At 45.8% G+C, this 22,725-nt stretch overlaps 1 protein-coding gene across 8 annotated transcripts in view; it reads left to right on the forward strand.

Moving 5' to 3' along the window:
- RSPH10B (radial spoke head 10 homolog B) overlaps positions 1-22,725 on the forward strand; it is a 52,394-nt gene that overhangs the window by 27,009 nt on the left and 2,660 nt on the right. For 6 of the 8 annotated variants that reach the window (XM_085016458.1, XM_085016460.1, XM_085016462.1 and 3 more), the window contains 8 exons: positions 1,003-1,192; positions 2,729-2,843; positions 4,232-4,311; positions 5,037-5,185; positions 12,313-12,420; positions 14,232-14,375; positions 16,108-16,233; positions 17,850-17,943. In XM_085016458.1, coding sequence (XP_084872584.1) covers positions 1,003-1,192; positions 2,729-2,843; positions 4,232-4,311; positions 5,037-5,185; positions 12,313-12,420; positions 14,232-14,375; positions 16,108-16,233; positions 17,850-17,943 — 1,006 coding nt within the window. The remainder of the gene's footprint in view (positions 1-1,002; positions 1,193-2,728; positions 2,844-4,231; positions 4,312-5,036; positions 5,186-12,312; positions 12,421-14,231; positions 14,376-16,107; positions 16,234-17,849; positions 17,944-22,725) is intronic. The other 2 variants (XM_085016464.1, XM_085016465.1) reach the window with 1 other exon arrangement.

Below are 22,725 nucleotides of genomic sequence, written 5' to 3' on the forward strand. Positions count from 1 at the left end.
CGTTTTAGGTTCGTCTGTGCTGACGGTCGGGTTGTCAGGTCGCGGAGCTCCTCCCACTCCTCAATCTACTGAGGATGCTTATCGTGAATGGATGGTCCAGTGTGTCCGTTGCGCTGATAGGATCACGTGGTTTCTCTCCTCTGGTCCATGCATGGGGTGAATTACACCGACTGCCTTTTCAAACGTTGAACCAGCCTTCTGACCCCAGGGTAAACCCCGCTTGGCGTTGGTGTATTCTTCTTTTTGTATGTTGCTGCCTTCGGTTTGCCCGTATTTTGCCAAGGATTTTTGTGTCCGCGTCCACGAGGGATTTTGATCTGCACACAAGAGCATGTCGTCACGGCCATTCAGATAGGACGACACCACAGAGCAGCCTGAAAGAAATCCCACCGTCCAAACACCAGGCTGCCTTTTTACTCTTACGCAGACGTTTCATTTTATTGACCTGGGGACGGGCAGGGAGCAGAGAACATTTAATGAGCCCTTGCAGTGGTAAGAGGTGAACGCTACTGCATGTGTTACCGCCTTTAATGAATGAATGGTCTTTTTAGGGCCCCACCAGCAGCATATGGAAATTTCCAGGCTAGGGGTTGAATCGGACCTGTAGCTGCCGGCCTACACCACAGCCACAACAACCAAGGGTCCAAGCTGTGTCTGCGGCCCATACCACAGCTCATGGCGATGCTGGATCCTTACCCCACCGAGTGGGGCCAGGGATTGAACCTGCGTCGTTGTGAATACTAGTCAGATTCATTGCCACTGAGCCACAGTGGGAACTCCTACCTCATTTAGTTTAGAGGGCACTTTTTTTTTTTTTTTCTTTTCCGTCCACTCTCAGGGCATGTGGACGTTCCTGGGCCTGGGGTCAAGTCCGAGCTGCAGCTGTGACCTCTGCCACAGCTGCAGCAATCCAGATCCCCAACCCACTGCGCCATAGGGGGAACTCCTCTCCCTTTATTCTTGTTAGGTATATGGCGGATATGTACGGTTTTCTCGTTTCAGGTAGAATACGCCGTCCTAAGGAACATCACAGAGCTGAGACGGATCTACAGCTTCTACAGCAGCCTGGGGTGTGATCCTTCTCTGGACAACACCTTTCTGATGACAAAGCTTCACTTCTGGAGGTTCCTAAAAGACTGCAAGCTGCATCACCACAAAATAACCCTTGCCGATATGGACAGGGTGCTGGGCGGTGAGTATTCCAGAGCCTTCACCTCTCTGGTCTCAAGAGTAGGGTAACATCCCATCACGTGAAACCAGCTGGGAAGGGCTGAGGGAGGGATGGGTGCTGGGAGGGGTGTTGCAGAAATCAGCTCTTGTCCTTAAAGTGTTTAAAAGGTAACGGAAGAGAGAATCTCATGAAATAACAGCAACAGTCAAAGACCATCCATGGCAGGGGTCAGCAAAGTGGGCCCCTGAGCCCCACTGTATGTTCTTATAAATAAAGTTTTATTGGAACACAGCCACGCTCATTGGTGGATGTCTTGTCTGGGGCTGTTTCTGCCTTACAACGTTGGCGCTGAGTGGCTGTGACAGAGGCTTCCTGGCCCACAAATACGTACCATCTAGCCCCTCACAGAGCCCTGATCTATGGTAGAAAAAACTCCAACATATTGTCAGGTCAGAAGCAGAGAGAGTCAGGGAGGGCTTGGAATAGCCTAGAAAAGGCTCTAGGTAACCTTGGGCTTAGGGTTGAAGTCAGCTTAAACCGTTCACGCAATAGGAATTCTCGCCGTGGCTCACCGGAAATGAATCTGACTAGGATCCACGAGGACACAGGTTTGATCCCTGGCCTCGCTCAGTGGGTTAAGGATCTGGCATTGCTATAGCTGTGGCGTAGGCTGGCAGCTACAGCTCTGATTCAGCTCCTAGCCTGGGAACCTCCATATGCCGTGGAAGTGGCCCTAAAAAGACAAAAAAAAAAAAAAAAAAAAAAAAAAAGAAGAATGAGGGAGAGGGAATTCCCTTGGTGGCGCAGCAGAAACAACTCAACTAGTATTCACGAGGATGTGGGTTCCATCCCTAACAAGCAAAAAAAAAAAAAAAAAGAGGTTCATGCAACAAATTTAACAGTTTGAGGGTTCTGTTTCTTTCAGCTGAATTCTGGGAGGCAGAACCGAAAGCCTCAAATTACCTACTTAAAAAATAAAATATGGGAGTTCCCGTCGTGGCGCAGTGGTTAACGAATCCGACTAGGAACCATGAGGTTGCGGGTTCGGTCCCTGCCTTTGCTCAGTGGGTTAATGATCTGGCGTTGCCGTGAGCTGTGGTGTAGGTTGCAGACGCGGCTCGGATCCTGCGTTGCTGTGGCTCTGGCGTAGGCCAGTGGCTACAGCTCCAATTTGACCCCTAGCCTGGGAACCTCCACATGCCGTGGGAGCGGCCCAAAGAAATAGCAAAAAGACAAAAAATAAAATAAAATATGAAAACTATTACCTATTTACTCCAAATTGAGACGTTTGAAACTCTCCTAGAACCCATTTGGAATGAATAGCATTAATAAAATGGGGGCTCAGAGCACCTCGAAAAACCCCAGGACATGGCGTCTCATAAGTCTTTTGTTAAGATAATCAGCCAGGTCTTTTTGAGGTGGATGTTTTTATGCTGTGTAGCGTGTTCCCCAGGAAATAACCTACTTCACTGTATGCAGCTGAATTGTGTACCAGGAGAAAACCAGCCAGAAGGTTCTAGAAAATACTGGGCATGCTCTCCACTGTTCTTCTTTTAGCCAACAACGACATACCCGTTGAAGACATTCATTCTCCATTCACGACAATACTTTTGAGGACATTTTTGACTTACATCCTGCAGCTGGCCCACCACATTCATCACAGAGAATACCAGTAAGTACTCCTCCTGGACGCGGGAGAGGAGGAGGTCTGAGGTAAGCGTTAGGATGGTTAAAGTGTCCCCCTTTCTTCCACAGTCATGATTATTCCTCAGACTCCTGAAATGAAGGGTTTGAAGCAACATTTACCGCAAATATTAACCACGAAACCATGAGAAACAATATTAAAATATGAAAACTGGAGTTCCCGTCCTGGCTCAGCGGGTTAAGACTCTGCCTAGCTTCCATGCAGACGTGGGTCTGATCCCTGGCCTCGCTCAGTGGGTTCAGGATCTGGCACTGCCATGAGCTGCAGTGTCGGTCACCAGTGGGGCTCGGATCCTGCATGGCTGTGGCTGTGAGGCAGGCCAGCAGCCAAAGCTCTGATTCCACTCCTAGCCTGGGAACTTCTGTATGCTGCAGGTGCAGCCCTTAAAAAGACAAAAAAACAAAACAAAAACAAAAACAAAAACAAACCCCCATGAAAACCCTTCTGATGTGGGTCAGATTTCAATTCTGCAAATAGCTCTCAAGGTTTTGTTCAGAAATAGCCATGACCACCTTTTCTGTAGACCAGAATTTCCTCTTTCTCAGAGCCAAATTGATAATTGTAGCTTATTTATTGATCGATCGGCTATGCGCACAGTGTACAGACGTTCCCCCGCCAGGGATCAAACCCCAGCCACAGCACTGACAAGGCTGGATCCCTAACCCACCGAGCCATAAGGGAACTCCGATATTGTATCTTTAAAAAAAAGGAGAGAACTTTTTATTTGTGAAATAACTTTAGATGTACAGGTGTGTTGCCAAATCAGAACAGAGAATTCCTATCCTCCTATTATCCAGCTTCCTCTAAGGACATCTTAGAGAACCGTGGCACGTAGAATTTAGGAAGTGACGTTACTGCAGCCCCAGTATGCAAATCACAGACTTTATTTAGTAAGATTTCCTGAGTGTTCCCACTGATGCCCCTTTTGTGGTCCAAGATTAAATCCAGGATGCCACCTTGCGTGTAGTTGTCACGTTTCTTCCGTTCTCTAGACCCCGTGATGGTTTCTTTGTCTTTCATGACCTTGACGCTTCTGAAGACTATCGGTCAGTTACTTTGTAAAAATGTCTCTCGATTTCGCTTTGCCGATGTCTTAGCATCATTACGTCGACGTTACGGGCTTGGGGGGAGAATGTCATCCCGTGAGGGGTACGTGGCATCCATCTGTCTTGCTGCTGGTGAGAATCACCTTGGTCACGCGGTTGAAGTGTGCCAGCCACGTCTCTCTCCTGCACACGTAGCCACTCCCTACTCCTTAGAAGCCAGTTCCCAAGTCTGCCCCACACTCGGGGAGAGGCAAGTCAGGTCGCACCTCCCGGAGGGACGCGTGACCACGCTGTCTTTTCTGATCGCAGAAGCAGAAGCCCATCGCTGTTTTTGTGTTTTACAAAACTCATGACGGAGAACATTCATCCCAACGCCTGCCGTGTGAGAGGTAAACACACACACACACACACACACACACACACACACACACGAAGCCAAAAGGATTAAATGGACCGAGATTGGTTCCCACACACAGTCGGAGAATTTTCATTGACGCCTTCCCTCCCCCACCCCTTGGTCACCACCAGTCTGTTCTCTGTGTCTGTGCGTCTGTTTCTGTTTCATAGAGACGTTCATGTGTCGTGTTTCTGATTCCACATATAAGTGATATCATAGAGTATTTCTCTTTATGACTTACGTCCCTTAGCATGAGACGCTCTAGTTGCATCCGTGTTGCTGTAAATGGTGTTATGTCATCCTTTTTTTTTTTTTTTTTTCGCTAAGTATAGGCTCTAATATATATGCACCACGTCTGCTTTATCCGCTCCTCTGTTGATGGACATTTAGGTTGTTGCCATGTTTTGGCTGTTGTGAGCACTGCTGGATGCATACAGGGGTGTATGTGTCTTTTCACATTGTAGTTTTGTCTGGGTTCATGCCCAGGAGTAGGATTGCTGGGTCGGACCGTAGTTCTGTATTTAGTTTTCTGGGCGGCCTCCATCCCGGTTTCCATCGCGGCTGCACCAATTTACTTTCCCACCAACAGTGTGGGAGGGTTCCCTTTTCTCCACACCCTCTCCAACATTTATTATGCGTAATGCGTATTAAGCTTTCCCAAACACAGTTGTGTAATAATCCTTTTCCGAATGCTTCCTTTTCCCACTCGATGTTTAGGCAATTTATTCTGTGGGGCACAGCGGACGCTCTGCTCTTTGAACTATGCTGACAGATGCTGGGAGATCTACACGCTTTACTGCAGACCACGTGCAGCCCCGCCCCATGAGCTCACGATGAAGACGAGACACTTCCTCTGGATGTTGAAGGTAGCGACTCCTGGTTGGTCATGGCTCCATATTTACAGGCATTCTCATTTTAACTTAAGGAAGGCTCAGCACTCTGGCTATGACATGTGAAAAATGAGGAGAAGACCTAGGATGAGTTTTCATAGCCTTTGGCAGAAGAGAGCAATTCCAGTGGCCTGTGGCAGTGGGAGGCAGAGCAACCAAAGCAGTGTCTATGCAGGGTGCTTCTCCGTGCGGGGGCAGGGGGTGCAGCGGGCGGGCCTCCAGCATCTTTGCCAAGCAGAGATCTTGCCATTTGAAGGAAGATGGCAGATGAACATCATTCAAGAAAATTGCTGTTCATCAAAACTGTAATTTCAGGAGTTCCCATCATGGCGAAGCAGAAACAAATCCAACTAGGTACCACGAGGTTGCGGGTTCGATCCCTGGCCTTGCTCAGTGGGTTAAGGATCCAGCGTTGCTGTGAGCTGTGGTGTAGGTCGCAGACGCGGCTCAGATCTGATGCTGTGGCTGTGGCTGTGGCTGTGGCTGGCGGCTACAGCTCCCATTTGACCCCTAGCCTGGGAACCTCCATGTGCTGTGGGTGCAGCCCTTAACAGCAAAAAACAAAACAAAAAACAATGAAGAAAGTAATTTTAAAAAATTTATTAGGTTGGAAATAGTGAGGACATCTATTTATATAATAGTCTCATATTTTTGGTACTGTTTCTTGCGTGACACTTTTTTCTTTGGCCATGCCCATGACATGTGGAAGTTCCTGGGCCAGGGATTGAACGTGAGCTATAGCAGTGACAATGCTGAATCCTTAACCACTAGGCCACCAGGGAATTCTTCATGACACGTTGAATTTATACTTGTGGGAAAATTATAAAACTAAAAGAAGTGGAGTTCCCACTGTGGCTCAGTGGGTTAAGGATCTGGTGATGCTACAGCTGTGGGAAAAAAAACCACAACTGAAAAACCAACCACAGTAGTTCTCATCGGGGCGCAGTGGTTAACAAATCCAACTAGGAACCATGAGGTTGCAGGTTCGGTCCCTGGCCTTGCTCAGTGGGTTAAGGATCCAGCATTGTTGTGAGCTGTGGGGTAGGTCTCAGACAGGGCTCGGATTCCACGTTACTGTGGCTGTGGTGTAGGCCGGCAGCTGCGGCTCCGATTCGACCCCTAGCCTGGGAACCTCCATATGCCGCGGGAGCAGCCCAAGAAATGGCAAAAAGACAAAAAAACAAAACAAAAAAAAACCCCACAAAAAAACCCCAAAACCAAAAAACTAAAAGAATTGAATACTAATGGGGGATAGTGATTTTAAACATTTGTGTCATATATAAATGAAAAACTGCTTTTACAAATTTTAATATATATATAGATGAGAAACTAGTATCAGGAGTTCCCGTCGTGTATCAGTGGAAAAGAGCCTGACTAGCAGTCCATGATGACGCAGGTTCGATCCCTGGCCTCACTCAGTGGGTTAAGGATCCGGCGTGGCTGTGAGCTGTGTTGTAGGTCGCAGACGCAGCTCGGATCTGGCGTTGCTGTGACTGTGGCGTAGGCTGGCGGCTACAGCGGATTCGACCCCCTAGCCTGGGAACCTCCATATGCTGCAGGTGCGGCCCTAAAAAGACCAAAACCAAAACTAGTATCAATAGGAAAATGGTTCTTTAAAAGTATGATTCGGGGGAGAATGCACATGATACAGATGTTTATTCACTTCCTCCCATCATCGTGGTCCCTTAAGAAATGAGGCTCTTTGTCCCTGTTGATTGATGGGTCACACATCAGGTTTTGGTGGCTGCAGCCTCAGAGAATTGATAACACGTGTTCCTTTCCCCTCCATCTTCCCATTAAAGTAGCTGTTAGAATTAGAAGCTTGATTGCATTGAGTAGTTGGTTTCTTCCTGATGAAGCTGCAGGCGGTTCTGGGTAATTCCTGTTGCCTCCCATCAGAGATGCTCTGTCCCCGCGATGCTGAGACAGACCAGTCACTCATATGCTGTCAGCAGAATCCCTCTCTTCGAATGTTCCCCGTAAGCCTTTCACTAGTGGTTCCAGGAGCCCTGATATTAGGCATTGCTAATATCCATTATTTCCTTAAGGGTCCCATGGTCGTAACTTTCGATTCTACCGACCCATCTGCCCTTATTAGCTGTGAATTCTATTTCAAGAAGAACTTTACCTGGTTGGCTATTTAATTACTGTGAAATACACAGCAAAGGGAGGATAGATGCTCACTTTTCCCCTGTATTTTCAGAGGAATGAGTCGATATTCCTAGCAGTTCTTCAAAGGTGACAAATGAACTTTTGAAAATATCATGATTAACTCCTGGATTTATACATATTTGATGTGGTTCAGTCCATTCTAGTCTTTGCCCTGCCACCCTGGTCAAATTGTCCCATATGAGGCCCGGAAGAATCTCTTCCATTTGGCACCTGTTACCCTGCATCTGTGGATTGACGAGGTCCATCCGTCAGTTTTGACAAAACTTCCGCTATTATTTCTTTAATCATTGCTTCGGAACCATTTTTTCACTCTGGGGCTCTCACTAAAGTATTTGAGACTTTATAACACATATCCTCTGTATCTCTTTTCTCTATTTTCTCTTTGTACAGCAGCTTTCACTCAGCATAATTATTTTTGAGATGCATCTGTGTCGTTGCATGGATAAAATAGTTTGTTATTGCTGATCCCGTTCCACTTGGTGGGTGTATCATGATTTGTTTGTCTACCTTCCAGTGGACATGTGGGGTCCTTACAGCGTGTGGCTATAATGAATAAAGAGAGTGTGCACTGTTGTATCCAGGTGTTTCTGTGCACGTGGTTATCATTCCTCTGGGATAAATGCCAGATTGCAGTTTTTGAATTACGTAGAGCATATGTGTTTAATTAAAAAAAAAAAACGCCTATTTTTTAGAGTGGCTGGACCATTTTGTATTCCCACCAGCATGATATGTCAATATTTCTTTTAGTTGGTATATTTAGACCATGTCCATATAATGTAATTGCTATGTTAGGTGTAAAGTCTGCCATTTAACTTTTTGAATTTTGTTTATTCTGTTTTTAGTTTTCTTTTTCCTGTCTTTCTGTGGGTTACTTGAACAATTTTTTTTTAGAATTTCATTTTGGTTGATCTAATAGTGTTTTTTGGAGTATATATCTGTAAATAGATTGTGGTGTCATCGTTTGACCAATTTGAGTGCAGTAGAGAAACCTTATGTACATCTGTCTGCCCCCTACCGTTTAAAACATAACCGACATTTCCACTACATAAATTTATATCCACATCAGACGTTGTTAGAATTTTTGCTTCAACTGTCAAACATCAGTTTATGAAACTCAAGAGGAAAAGAAAAGTATATTGTGCTGACCCATATTTTTTCTTAGCGTAGTCTTCCTGAAGTTCCTAGATTCCTTATCAGTTCCTTTCTCTTTAGAGAATGTTCTCCAGCTTTTAAGGCAGATCTGCTAGGAACAAATTCTTAATTTGCCTTCCTCTGATAATGTCTTGAATTTGCCCACAGTCCTGAGGGTGTTTTCTCTGCCTAGAACATGCTGAGTTGACTGCCCTCTTTCAGGGCTTGAAAAAGGCGGTGCCACTTCCTGCTGGCTTCCATGGTTTCTCATGAGAAATCTGCTGTCATGTGAATTTTCTCCACTGTAGGAAGGTGTAGTTTCACTGTCGTTTCTTTCCAGATTTTTCTCTTTGTCTTTAGTTTTCAGAAGTTTGACTAAGATGTGAATTGGTGGGAATTTCTTTGGGCTTATCTTATGTGGGATTCAGTCACATTCTTAGATTGGTAGGTTTGTGTTTCTACCAAATTTAAGAAGTTTTCAAGGGTTGTCTTGTGGTGCAGCAGGTTAAGGTTCTGGTCTCACTGCAGGGGCTTGGGTCACTGCTGTGGCCTGGGTTCAGTCCCTGGCTTGAGACCTTCCACATGTCTTGGGTGAGGCCAAAAAAAAAAAAAAAAAAAAAAAGAGTTTTCAGCCTCTATTTATTCATGCAATTTTTCAGCTCCAACTTCTCTCTCCTTTCCTTCTATGACTGATAATATAAAGGCTAGATCTTTTGTTATAGACCCATGAGTCCCTGAGTCTCTGTTTAATTTTATTTTTCAGTCTATTTTCTCTCTATTATTCAGATTGGATACTTTCTATTACTCCATTTTCAAGTTCAGGGATTCTTTCTCCTGTCCCTTTCTTTATGCTTTTGAGCCCATCTATTGAGTGTTTAATTTAATTATTACAGTGTGCAGTTCTAAAATTTCCGTTTGATTATTTCTTGCATTCATTTACTGAGACTTTCCTTTTTCCCCTTTTGTTTCAAGCATGTTTGTAATGGCTCATTCAAACATTTTAATTAAAATAGTTGTCAATTAATTCTATTATCTTTGCCATCTTGGTGCTGGCATCTGTTCGTTGTCTTTATTCATTCAGTTTGAGATCTTCCTGGTTCTCGGCATGATAAGCCAGTGTGACTTTTCTATTTGAAACTTGAACATGTGTTATGAGACTCTGACCTATTTAAATGTTTTTGCTGACTTTTGATGAAGTCTAATTTATCTAATTTTTCTTTTGTCACTTGTGCTCTTGGTATCATGTCTAAGAATCCATCGCCAATCCAAGATGACGAAGATTAACTGTTAGGTTTTCTTTTGCAATGTATATTTTTATCTCTTACTTTCAGGTCTTTGATCCATTTTGAAGTAGTTTTTGTATATGGTATGAGGTAGGGGTCCAACTTAACTCTTTGGTATGTGGATACCCAGCTGTCCCAGCACCATCTGTTGGAAAGATTCTTTTTTCCTCCATTGAATAGTCTTGGCATCCTTGTCAAAAAATTGACCTTAGGAGTTCCTGTCGTAGTGCAGTGGTTAATGAATCTTGAGGTTGCAGGTTCGATCCCTACCCTTGCCCAGTGGGTTAAGGATCCGGCATTGCCGTAGCTGTGGTGTAGATTGCAGGCACGGCTCAGATCCTGCGTTGCTGTGGCTCTGGCTTAGGCTGGCGGCTACAGCTCCGATTTGACCCCTAGCCTGGGAACCTCCATTCGCCGCGGGAGTGGCCCTAGAAAAGGCAAAAAGACAAAAAAAAAATTGACCATAGATATATGGCTTTATTTCTGGAATCTCAATTCTATTTTACTTATCTGTATGTTTTATTCTTACTGTCTCGATTACTCTCGCTTCTCCATCATTTTCATGTAACCTTTTCCCCTTGCTAAAATATCTTGCAGTCTGCTTTTATCCTTATTTTGAAACTTCACAGTGATAGAGCTTTGGTATTTGTCATTTAAAACATTTATTATGTGAGCTAACACTGGAAACATATGTCCTTTAGTACTGCAAAGTGCTCTTGTATTACTTGTTCAGATTTTCTGCCTTCCATTTTCTCCATCCTCTTTTTCTGGAACATGGGGATCAACTCTGGACCAATTTCATTTCATTTCAGTCTTGTCTCTCTGACCATCCGTATCCTTGTCACTATTTATTCTCCTTTAGGAGGGATTTCCTCTGTTATCTCTTCCCTTCTTTTTGAATTTCTATTATATTTCTAATCCTTTATTTCCCCTTTTTGTTTTTTTTCTTTTTTTATTTATGTAATGATTTTAATTTTTTCCATTATAGCTGGCTTACAGTGTCCTGTCAATTTTCTACTGTACAGCAAGGTGACCCAGTTACACATACATGTATACATTCTTTTTTCTCACATTATCATGCTCCATCATAAGTGACTAGACATAGTCCCCCTTTTTTAAGCACTCTGTTTTTTAAATTTATTTTTAAATTTTCATTAAAGTATAGTTGATTTACAGTGCTCCTCCAATCTCTGTTATACAGCAAAGTGACCCAGCTGCCTATACACTCCCATTATTTTTTTTTTCATTTTCCATCATGTTCTAACCCAGGAGACAGTACACAGTTCCCTGTACTGCATAGTAGGACCCCATCACCCATCCATTCTAAACATAATAGTTTCCATCTACCAACCCCAGAATCCCTGTCAGCACTCCCCTCGCCCTCCCACCCCCAAAGTCCCATTTGGCACCCCCACCCCCACAAGTCTGCTCTCCATGTCCATGATGTGTTTCTGTTTTGTCGATCATTTGCATCATATTTTAGGTTTTACATATAAGTGATAGGATATGGTGTTTCTTTCTCTTTCTGACTTCACGTAGTATGAGAGTCTCTAGTTCTATCTTTGTTGCTGCAAATGGCATTATTTTGTCCTTTTTTATGGCTGAGTAGTATTCCATTGTGTATATGTACCACATCTTAATCTATTCATCTGTTGCTGCTTTGTTTTTAGACCTGGATGAATATTTCTTAGTCCACTGAAGAAATGAATGATGTGGGGGTGCCAAATGGGACTTTTTTCTCTGCTCTCACTTTGCCTCTGTTCCCTCTAAGTCCTGCTCTCCTTCCGCACCCATGTTGGCTTTGTTCTCTGGCTTTTATATTAAGGCTTCCCCTATAATATGTATGGAACCTTGGCTGTCCATTCAGAGGTGGGACTGTGGCGCTCTAAGCCTGATCCGAAGCTCTTGTGGATGGGTGGCCCTTGTCAAAGATTAGGTTTCCCTGTGGAATAACCAAGCAGGAAATTGCCCCACCGGCTGCAGACATGGTTCAGATCCCACGTTGCTAGGGCTGTGGTGTATGCCGGCGGTTGCAGCTTCAATTTGACCCCTAACCTGGGAACTTCCATATTCCACATGTGCGGCCCTAAAAAGAAAAAAAGTTAAAATTTAAAAAACCAAACACACCGAAAGGGCTGCCGCCTTCCTGAGTTCCAACTGGACTTGCCTTGTCTCTTGACCCCCCGAGCTCTGGTCCTTGTTCTCCTGAGGCCCCCAGGGCAGCACTTTCCCACCTGTCCAACCGTGCTGGGATCTCCCGTCTGGGTCGTCTCCTCTCCCATTCTCTCTGTCCTACGCTGATACCTCAGAATTCTTTCCCGTGATCAGCCAGGGGTTAGGGAAGGAGTGGACAGGTAAATGGCAGGGTTAATCCAGAAGGCTTTCCAAAGCGGCTCGTTTTAAAGACATTTGCTTCCGGAGCACTTCCTTAAAGTGGACTGAAGTAAGTTGAAGTTGGAGATCCCTAGCTGTTGGTAATTCTGGCCATTCTGGTTTGACTGTTTGCTTCCTTTACAGACCTTCAAAATGATAAATAAGGAATTAACGGCAACCAAATTCGTGGAGGTCCTAGCAGAGGATAATCCTTTCATGCACGACGGAATTGACAGCAACTTTGAACTTGAGGTTCGTAAAGAGGCCTCACAAATGGTACAGATGCAATTCAGGCTGTTGGTCTGGCCTCAGATACCAGTGGCGCCAGCACGGCCCCCTCCGAGTCCACGTCTGACCCCCGCGTCACAGCATGTCCTTGCTGTCCCCACCTCAGTGCAGTGGTCCTTGCTGTTGTCCCACCTCCCGGCCTCGCTTGGTTTAGACAACACATTTCCCACCCACGGTTCTGAAAGCTGGCGGTCAGAAATCGGGGTGCTGGTGCAGCTGGTTCCTCCTGCGGGCGGTGGGGGAGGGGTGGTCCCCTGGCTGATGGTGGCCGCCTTCTCCCTGGGTCTCTTCACACTGCCTCCTGTGTTGGTCTCGGTGCCCGAATTTCCCCCTTCTTCTAAGGTCAGCGGCCACCCTGGATCAGGACCCCCCCCCCCAGCCCCAGTGGGCTCCCTTGAGCTGGATTATGTGTCCATCTGAGGATCCTGGGAGTTAGGACGCCAGCTCTTCTTTGGGAGACGCAATCCAACCCCTAACAGTCTCCCCTTCATCCCCCCCTGCCCCCCCCAACCCCCCCATTCCCATCCTCCCGACATACGACTCAATTCAGCATCCCAGGGATCCGGCGTCGCCTCGGGCTCCGCGTCACCCCCACCTCTGTGCTGCCCCTCGAGCACCCTGCGCCCCCCCCCCCCAACTGAAGTTCCCTTTCGGATCTCTACCCAGACTGCATCCTGAACAAAGGCTTGGGGCCGACTTTCTCTAGGTGACAGGCAAAACGAGAAGCCGGGACACCAAGCGTATGCTGGCGGTGCACACTTAAGGCAAAAATATTCACTCACCTGACATTTCCAGAACACCGATGGTGTCGGGGGTGTGGCGTCTGAGGTCTGCTCTCTGCGGGGAGAGAAAGATGCAGGAACAACATGAACAGAAGCGCTAAGAAGAAATCCAAATGCCTGCTCTAGGGCATGTGTCCCATGGACGTTTCGTGTCACTGCCAGGCAGTGGCCGCTGGTCCCTGGGTGGGGCAGGGACTCAGAAGCCTGTGCATTTACCTAAGCAAACAGCTACGTCCCAGCCGCCACCTCCTGTACTAAGCAGGTGTCTCATTTTCCCAACCTGACCCGTCCCTGGGAGGGTCTCCGCAAACCATTAGCCCAGGGACGTGTGGCTACAGGGACGCTCACCAGAGCCCTGGAAGCCGGTGGAGGCCAGTCCGGGGCCTCTGCTCAGATGAGTGGGCCTTCTGGCTCCGATGCAAGGGGTTCTGGGTTCAGGCCTGACCGGCGTGACAGGTGGGTGGTCCAAGTCCGAGCAAGCCTCCCCTGCAGAGACAGGCCCATGTGGCCGGGCTCATGGACGGTGGGGGGCACAGCAGCAGAGGGGGTGACACTTGTCACTAGGGGTTACGGGGGGGGGGCACTTCTCTAGTTGTTCAAGAAAGAAAAGGCTTTTGAAAATGACTGCAGTCAGTTAATACAAAATGAAATTGTTTCCTTCAAATAGAAAAATGATTTACAAACCTAGTGAGAACATACATCCTAACTGATTTTTACTATTCAATAAATAATTTTATTGTAAGCTGATGTGTAGTGTTAACTTCTGTACAGCAACGTGACTCAGTTACACATACATACACATGTCTGTATTTCTTCATCTAATAGATCTTGTTAAATGCTGCCGTTTTTATCGCGGACGGGTGAGCAGCCACGATGCCTGAGTGTTGAATGAGGTGGTACTTTCTGCAGAACAGACACAAACACCCAGAGGACTCGGGACCACCTCGAGGTACTCAGGATGAGTAAGGTCCTTTGTATCTTCCTCTATTTCAGCTGGTTTTCCTGGAATTCTTTGAAGCTCTGTTAAGCTTCGCATTCATCATTGTGGCTGACCAAGCGTCTAAATCCTGTGTCACTTCTCCAAATGATGACCTGCCTGGAAACAAACTTGGAAGCACTTTCCTAATGGAAAACCAGGTAGCAGTTAATACCTTAGACTTTAGAGCGTAGGGGGGATGGTTTTATTCTGGCGCGGTTAAACTGTCAGCAAAACTACCTTGGGCCTTCATAGCCCTTCAGAAAATAACTTAAGACTTAACAAATCATTGAAGACTTTTCACATTTGGGAAGGCGTGTGTTGTCTTTGTTCTTAAGTGGGGAAGAATGTTTCCTGGCCATGGCAGGAGATCCATCTGCAGTGGTTTTGTTTTTTCCCTTGTAGGGCCACACCTGAGGCATGTGGAGCTTCCCAGGCTAGGGGTTGAATTGGAGCCACAGCTGCTGGCCTGCACCACAGTCACAGCAGTGCAGGGTCTGAGCCGCATCTGCGACCTACACCATAGCTCACGGCAACATCAGGTCCTTAACCCACTGAGCAAGGCCAGGGATCGAACCCAAGTCCTCATGGATACTAGTCAGGATCTTAACTGATGAGCCAGGATGGGAGCTCCCACCTGAGGTGCTTTGTTGTGAAACGTTTCATCAGCCCATGATCTAGTGTTTACAAAAGCAGGGAGGCCGAGGAACAGCTTCTGCAGGATGCTGGGGCCCTGCTCTCGGTGCTGGACAGAGGGTTCACGGCGAGGCCTCTGGGGAGCAGGGACATGAGGGCAGTGACCAGAGGATCCAGGGGCGGGATCACATTGAGACATTGAGCAGGGCTTTCAGGTTTGTGGGCGGGAAGGATTCCTGATTGTCAAGCCCTTCCTGTGGGGCCCCAGAAGCCCCAGCTGGGAAACTCAAGGAGTCTTCCTGCCGTTTATCGCTAAGGGGCAACTCTGACCCCTCATGCCAGAGCTTCGGGTTCAGCCTCAGCAGTGCGCAGAGCAGCCCGTCAGCCTGATATGCCTCCTCCAGGCCACGGGGAGCCTGGTCAAGGCCACAGGCTGGGTCTGGGCTCTGCTCGGAAGGAATTCATCCTTGATCGCACGGATGGCAGCACCACGGACTCCAGGGACCAAAGACGAGCCCTCTGGCCCAGGGGACATCCTCAGAAACCTTCAGGAAAGGTCACTTCTGGTTTTCAATCTGGGACCCCCCATCTGTCAAGATAAACTAAGATCTTGGAGTTCCCATCGTGGCACAGTGGAAACGAATCCAACTAGGAACCATGAGGTTGCAGGTTCGATCTCTGGCCTTGCTCTGTGGGTTCAGGATCCGGTGTTGCCGTGAGCTGTGGTGTAGGTCGCAGACGCAGCTCGGATCCTGCGTTGCTGTGGCTGTGGCTGTGGCTGTGGCTGGCAGCTGCAGCTCCAATTGGACCCCTAGCCTGGGAACCTCCATATGCTGCAGGTGCAGCCCTGAAAAGACAAAAGACGAAAAACAAAACAAAACAAAACAAAAAATGAACAAGTCCTATTTTCACCATATGCTGGAGAATAATGAGCCGGCAGTGAGATAACTCGTGGTACCTGCCGACAACACGAACTGAAATAATTGCACTGGGTGAAAGTAGCTCAACACCACAGGACCACACACCGTTGTCATTCTAGAAAGTGCAGAGATGAGTCGTTGCCCGAGGGTGGGGGATGGGGTGGTGGCGATTCACTGTCTGGGGCATTGGTTCCACAGTGTAGACTCGTCAAAACTCAGCCTCCTAGCACACTTGATGTGCAGTTTATTGTAAATCACTCACACCGCGTTAACATGGTGTGCGCGTGGGTGAGTGTCTCCCTGGGAACCGGAAGTCCTCTCGTTTGTCCTTGATCAGAACACCCAGAACAGGAGTCCAAGTGCCGTGACGAGCCGGGATTCCGACGTTCAGTTCAGCAGCACCAAGTCCTCGTCCAGCAAGCTAGGACCCCTGCTTGATATCAGCAAAATAAGGCAATCGGAGGTCTGTATTCACAAAGAGCCATGTTCCGAGGCCCTAGTGTCCCCCGCTGCTGTGCACCTGCTCTGTGGCGAGGGCGCCTCCGTGTGCCAGGGGTGTAGCGGGGCCAGAAAGCCCGTCCTCTTGTGGGCCTCACGTTCTGGGGAAGACGGGGAGGTGGTGACAGCCAAGGGCAGTAGGAGCCCAGGCTGGTGGGGTGTTGGCCAGGTGCCCGCGCTTCCCGGGTGTTGGCTTGTTTAAGCCCAAATGACCTCAGGTGCTGTTACGGCTCCAGGGGCGAGCTGAGGCACAGAGAGGTTGAGCAAGTTGCCCGCAGATCCACAGCACCACAGAACTGCTAGGTGGAGGGGCTGGGGGTTTGTATGCAGGCAGCTTGACGCCAGAACCCACACCTGGTGGCGCGAGGTGACACCTCCCACACTTCGGAGGCATCAGTGATGCAGTGGGAAGCAGGGCAGGCAGGTGACAGGGAGGGCGCCAAGGGAAGGCCTTGGAGGACAGGACATCTGAGCACTCCTGGCAGCCACTGGGAGGAAGGCTGTCCGGTGCCGAGGCCCCAAGGCGGGAAGGGTGGCTGGAAGGGACGTGTGGCAGCGGCGTCGCCACATCTGAGAGGCCCAGGGAGATGGACCAAGTGGGGCAGCGCCCGGCCGACCAAGGCCCCCGAGCAGATGGCCAGTGGTCTCAGGATGGCTGTGCTCTCGACGAACCGGAAGGAAGCTCTTGGAATTATCTGAAGGTATTTCGAAGGCTGTGGAGTTTGAGAGGAAAAGAGAAAGCAGAGCCGATTCTGTGATTTTTGGCCCGAACTGGAAGGTCAGAGTTAAATAAATAGCTGCCATTTATCTAGAGCTGGGGGGAGATAAGGTTTGGGGGTAAAAGCAAGGGGTTGGTTTTAGACGTGTCAGACTTAAGGTGCCCGATGAAACATTCAAGTGGTGACAGCAAGTGGCAGTTGGAGACAAAGTCTGGGGTTCAAAGGTGACAGCAAGCTGGAGGCAAATGTGGCCGTAAATAGCATATATACGGTAATGAAAGCTACTAATAGAGAGATTAACAAATGCTTTCCCAATAGACCCTCAGAAGATTTTCTAGTCTTTGGTTTCTTGGGCTATCCTTTCAGTAGATACAATAGCTCTGTTACTCATTTCCTTAATAGGAAAAATATACAGGTTAAAAATCATCAAATTAGCATAAAGGTAACGGTCTCATTTATTAATGCAGAAAATTAGTTTTAGGAGCTCCCACTGTGGCTCAGTGGTAATGAACCCAACGAGTAACCGTGAAGATGTGGGTTCGATCCCTGGCCTCGCTCAGTGGGTTGGAGGTCTGGTGTTGCCATGAGCTGTGGTGTAGGTCACAGATGTGGCTCAGATCTGGTGTTGCTGTGGCTGTGGTGTAGGTCACAGATGTGGCTCAGATCTGGTGTTGCTGTGGCTGTGGTGTAGGCTGGCAGCTGCAGCTCCAATTGGATCCCCAGCCTGGGAACTTCCATATGCCATGGGTGTGGCCCCCAAAGGCAAAAATAAATAAAATAAATAAATAAATAAATCAGTTTTATTCCAAAATGATGCAGATGTCATATTTTGCTGTATGCTTTTTTTCTTTTTACATAAAAGCCCAAGATCAAGAAGTCTCTAAGTGATGGAAGAACGTCCAAAATGAATTTTAAATCTCTAGGAAAAGGGCTAACCTTTCTTTTATCTCAAAATGGTGAGTGTTTTAATTAGACAACATTAATATTTGTAAACTGCTGCTTATGAATCATATAACGGTTATAAAAATGTACAACCATCTTTTAAAAAATAAAATTAAGCTGATGTCGCTGTTTCCACTTCTGCCTCCTGGCGTGACAGCATTCACTTTTCAAGGCATTGATCTTTTTCCTTGTATTCTTCCCACTCTTATTAGATAGAACTGACATTCAGTGCTGTATAACTTTAAGGGGTATAGCCATAATGAGTTGACTTAACACACTGTGAAATGATTACCAACCACAATGCTTTTAGTTACCATCCCTTTCATAAATACAAAAAAAATTTTCCTTGTGATGAGAACTCTTAGGATTTACTCTCAACAGCTTCCATATGTAATACACAGCAGTGTCAGCTGCAGTTGTCATGTCATACCTTGATAACATCTCTGGGACTTATTTATCTTAGAACAGGAATTTTGTGCCTTTTGACCAACTTTATCCAATTCCCCTCCCCTCTTCTCCTTCCTCTGGAAACCACATATCTCTTTTTCTATGTTTTTATTTTTTTCGATTCCACCTATCAGTGAGATCATGCAGTGTTGGTATTTCTTTGTCTGACTTATTCCACGTAGCATAATATCCTCAAGGTCCATCCATGGTATTGCAAATGGCAGTGTTTCCTCCTTTTTATGGCTGAGTAATATTCCACTGTATATATAGGCCACTACTTCTCTATCCATTCCTTTGTTGATGGACACTTAGGTTGTTTCCATGTCTTGGCTACTGTAAAAACGCTGCTCTAAACATAGGGGTGCAGCTATCTCTTTGACATAGTATTTTTACTTCCTTTGGATATATTCCCAGAAGTGGATCATATGGTAATTCTGTTGTTCTTCTCATTTTTCTTTTTTGAGGAACCCACACTGTTTTCAATAGTGCCTGTACCAATTTACAATCCCATGAAAAGGGTTTAAGGCTTCCCTTTTTTCCATATCCGTGCCAGCATTTCTCTCGTCTTCCCCCCCCCCTTTTCTCTTTTAGGGTGCTCCTGCTGCATATGCAGGTTCCCAGGCTAGGGGTTGAATCGGAGCTGTAGCCACTGGCCTATGCCACAGCCACAGCAATGCCAGATTCAAGCTGTGTCTGCAGCCTACACCACAGCTCATGGCAATGCTGGATCCTTAACCCACTGAGCGAGGCCAGGGATCGAACCTGCGTCCTCATGGATACTAGTCAGATTCATTTCTGCTGAGCCACGACGGGAACTCTCGTCTTTTTGATGCAAGCCATTGTGACAGGTGAGGTGATGACTCCTTTTGATTTTGGTGACATTTCCCTGAGGATTAGCAATGTCAAGCACCTCTTTAGGAACCTGTCGGCAGCTTATCCATCTTCTTTGGGAAAAGGTCTCTTCGGGTCATTTGTCCATTTTTAAATTGGATTACCATTTTTCCTACTGAGTTGTATGAGTTTTTTTTGTATGTTTTGAACATTGAGCCCTTATCTGATAAAAAATTATTTGCAAATATTTCTCCCCATTCCTTGGGTTGTGTTTTTAGTTCGTTGTTTCTTTTGCTATGTGTTAGATTTTGTTTGATATAATCCCACTTTTTATTTTTGATCTTGTTGCTTGTGCTTTAGGTGTCATATCCAAAAAATCCTTGTTGAAACCTATGTCAAGGAACTTTTTTTTTCTATGTTTTTACCCCTAGTTGTTTTATGGTTTCTGGTCTTACATTTAAATCTTTAAACCATTTCAAGGTAATTTTGTGAGTGGTGTAAAATAGGGGTTTAGTTTCATTCTTTTACTCCCAGCACCATGGAGTTCCTGTGGTGGCACAGCGGAAATTAATCTGACTAGGAACCATGAGATTGTGGGTTCGATTCCTGGTCTCACTCAGTGGATTAAGGATCCGATGTTGCTGTGAGCTGTGATGTAGGTCGCAGATGCGGCTTGGATCTGATGTTGCTATGGCTGTGGTATAGGCTGGCAGCTGTAGCTCTGATGGGACCCCTCGCCTGGGAACCTCCATATGCTGCGGGTGTGGCCCTGAAAAGCAAAAAAATAATTTAAAAAATTCCCAACACCATTTATTGAAGGGACTGTCTTTTGTCCATTGAATTTTCTTGGCTCCCTTGTTACATTTTAGTGGACTATATATGTGGGAGTTTAATTCTGGGCTCTTGGTTCTGTTCCATTGGCCTATATGTCTGTTTTCAAGCCAGTACCATACTGTTTTGATCATTATAACTTTATAATATAGCTTGAAATCAGGAAGTGTGATGCCTCCCACTTTGCTGATCTTTCTCATGATTGCTTTGGCTATTCGGCGTCTTTTGCGGGTCCATATAAATTTGAGCATTGTCTCCCATTTCTATAAAAATTAAGACCTGAATCTTGATGGGGATCTCATTGATTCTGTAGATAGCTTTTGTTGGTATTGACATTTTAACAATATTAATTCTTCCAATCCATGAACACAGGGTACCTTTCCATTTATATGTGTATTTTCCTTTATCACTATCTTACAGTGCTCAGAGTAGAGTTTTTTCACCTCCTCCATTAAGTTGTTTTTGATGGTATTGTAAATGGGACAGTTTTCTTTTTCAGATAATTCCTCTTTACTGTATAGAATCGTCTAGAGTACAGAAAAAGCTGTATAGAAATAATTTTTTATGTTAAAATCTTGTATCCTGCAACATTACTGACCTCCTTGATTAGATCTCATGGGTTTTTTTTTTGGTAGAGTCAAAGTATATAAAACCACATCATCTGTAAATAGAGACAATTTTTCTTCTTCTTTTCCAATTCTGATGCCTCTTTCATCTTTTTCTTGCCTGACTGCTCTGGCTAGGACTTCCAGTGCTGTGTTGAAAAGCAGTGGTAAGAACAGGCACCCTTGTCTTATTCCTGATTTTAGAGGAAAAGCTTTCAAACTTTCACCATTGAGTATGACGTTAGCTGTGGGCTTGTCGTATAGATGGCCTTTATTATGTTGAGGTAAGTTCCCTCTGTTTCTAATTTGGTATGAGGTTTTTTTTTTTTGGTGTTGTTGTTGTTTAATGATGAATAATGTTGAATTTTTCAAATGCCTTTCCTGCATCTATTGAGATGATCATGTGTTTTTTTTCCTTTCCATTCTATTAATGTGACATATGACACTAATTTGCATATGTTGAACCATCCTTACATCCTAGAGATAAATCTCACTCAGTCATGGTGAATAAACCTTTTAATGGGCTGATGAATTTGGTTTGCTAGTATTTTACTGAGAATTTTTGCAGGTATATTTATCAGAGATATTGGCCTGTATTTTCTTTTCTAGTAGCTTTGGTGTCAGGTGATGCTGACCTTGTGAAATGAATTTGAGAGTGCGCTCTTCTTCAATTTTCTGGAATAGTTTGAGAAAGAGTGGCATTAATTCTCCTTTAAGTGTTTGGTAAAGTTCAGTGAAGACATCTGTTCAGTGCTTTTCTTTGTTGGGAGATTTGATTCAATCTCCTTCACATTTTGTTTCTTCTTGATTCAGACTAGGTAGGCGGTATGTTTCTAGGAATTTTTTGGTTTCTTCTAGGTTGTTCAGTTTGTCATCCTGTAGTTGTTCACAGTAGCCTCTTGTGATCCTTTGTATTTCTGTGGTATCACCTGTAATGTCTGGTCCCTTACCCTGCCTTAGTCTTTTTTACAGGTCTCACTAATTGAAGCTTATTTGTACCCCCATGCTCTCCCCACCTCTAGAATGTAGGTGTCGTATTGACAGTTCTGTTCCCAGAGCCTCAACAATGCTAAGCATATGTTAGGGATGCCTTTCCGTCCTTTTTTCTTTGAAGTGATCCAGTCAGAGGAGACCCTATTTCTTAATTCAGATTCTTTCTTCTGTCTGATTTGCTCTGCTGTTGATGCTCTCTGCTGCACCTCATTTCATTCACTGTATTCCTCAGCTCCAGAACTCCTTTTTGGTTATGATTTCTATCTCCTTGTTAAACTTCTCAGTTTGCTGGTCCCCTCCCCCCCAGTTTCACTGAATTATCTTTAGGGGTCTTTTTTGCTTTGTTTTTGCAGCTCACTGAACTCCCTTGCAATAGCTACTCTGAGGTCTTTATTGGGTAAATCACAGATCTTTATGTCTTTGGAGAAGCTCTGGTTTGTTACTGGAAGATTACTGCGATCCTTTTCAGTGGCATCTTTCCCAGACTTTTTATGTTCCTTGAAGTCTTATATTGCTCCATCACCTCCTATAGTCCTTACTAATTCCACTGGCAGAGAAGTACTTCCCTTGACCCCTGCTAGGGATTCTGAGGCTTTTTCAGATCGTCTGTGGACATACTTGCCTCAGATTTCTTGCTCCTGCTTGTGGCACAACCCTTAAGTTTGTATTCCTTCTCTCGACCCTGCAACGCACCAGGCCGGATGCTGAAAGCCTCCCTTTTGTTTTCCCAAGATCAGTGCGAAAGCTCGTCTGTGGTCTCTCCCTGGCCCAGAGGTTTGGGCCAGCTCTGTGTGTGTGCTCACTAGCTCCCTGCCAAAGCTCACCCTTGCCATCACTGGGAGCTGGCCACTGGTTGGAGGTACGTGTGGGTAACACACCTGCGGCACTGGGGGTTCCCCTTAGCCAGCAGGTGCCAGTGACTTGCTCTCTCCTTGGATTTGCATTTTTTAGACATTTTGTATAAATGGAATCCTGTGCCTTTTGCATCTACTTCTTTCACTTGTAATTATTTTGGGATTTGTCCATTTTGTAGCATGGATTAGTATTTTGTTCCCTGGTATTGCTGAGTAGTAATCCATTATGTGAGCA

This window comes from Sus scrofa, chromosome 3 (genome assembly GCF_054392235.1).
Source record: "Sus scrofa isolate SSC_HxYL_T2T_F1_AM1 chromosome 3, Sscrofa_HxYL_maternal_Yorkshire_Landrace_v2.0, whole genome shotgun sequence".
In the NCBI taxonomy this organism is placed as follows: Eukaryota; Metazoa; Chordata; class Mammalia; order Artiodactyla; family Suidae; genus Sus; species Sus scrofa.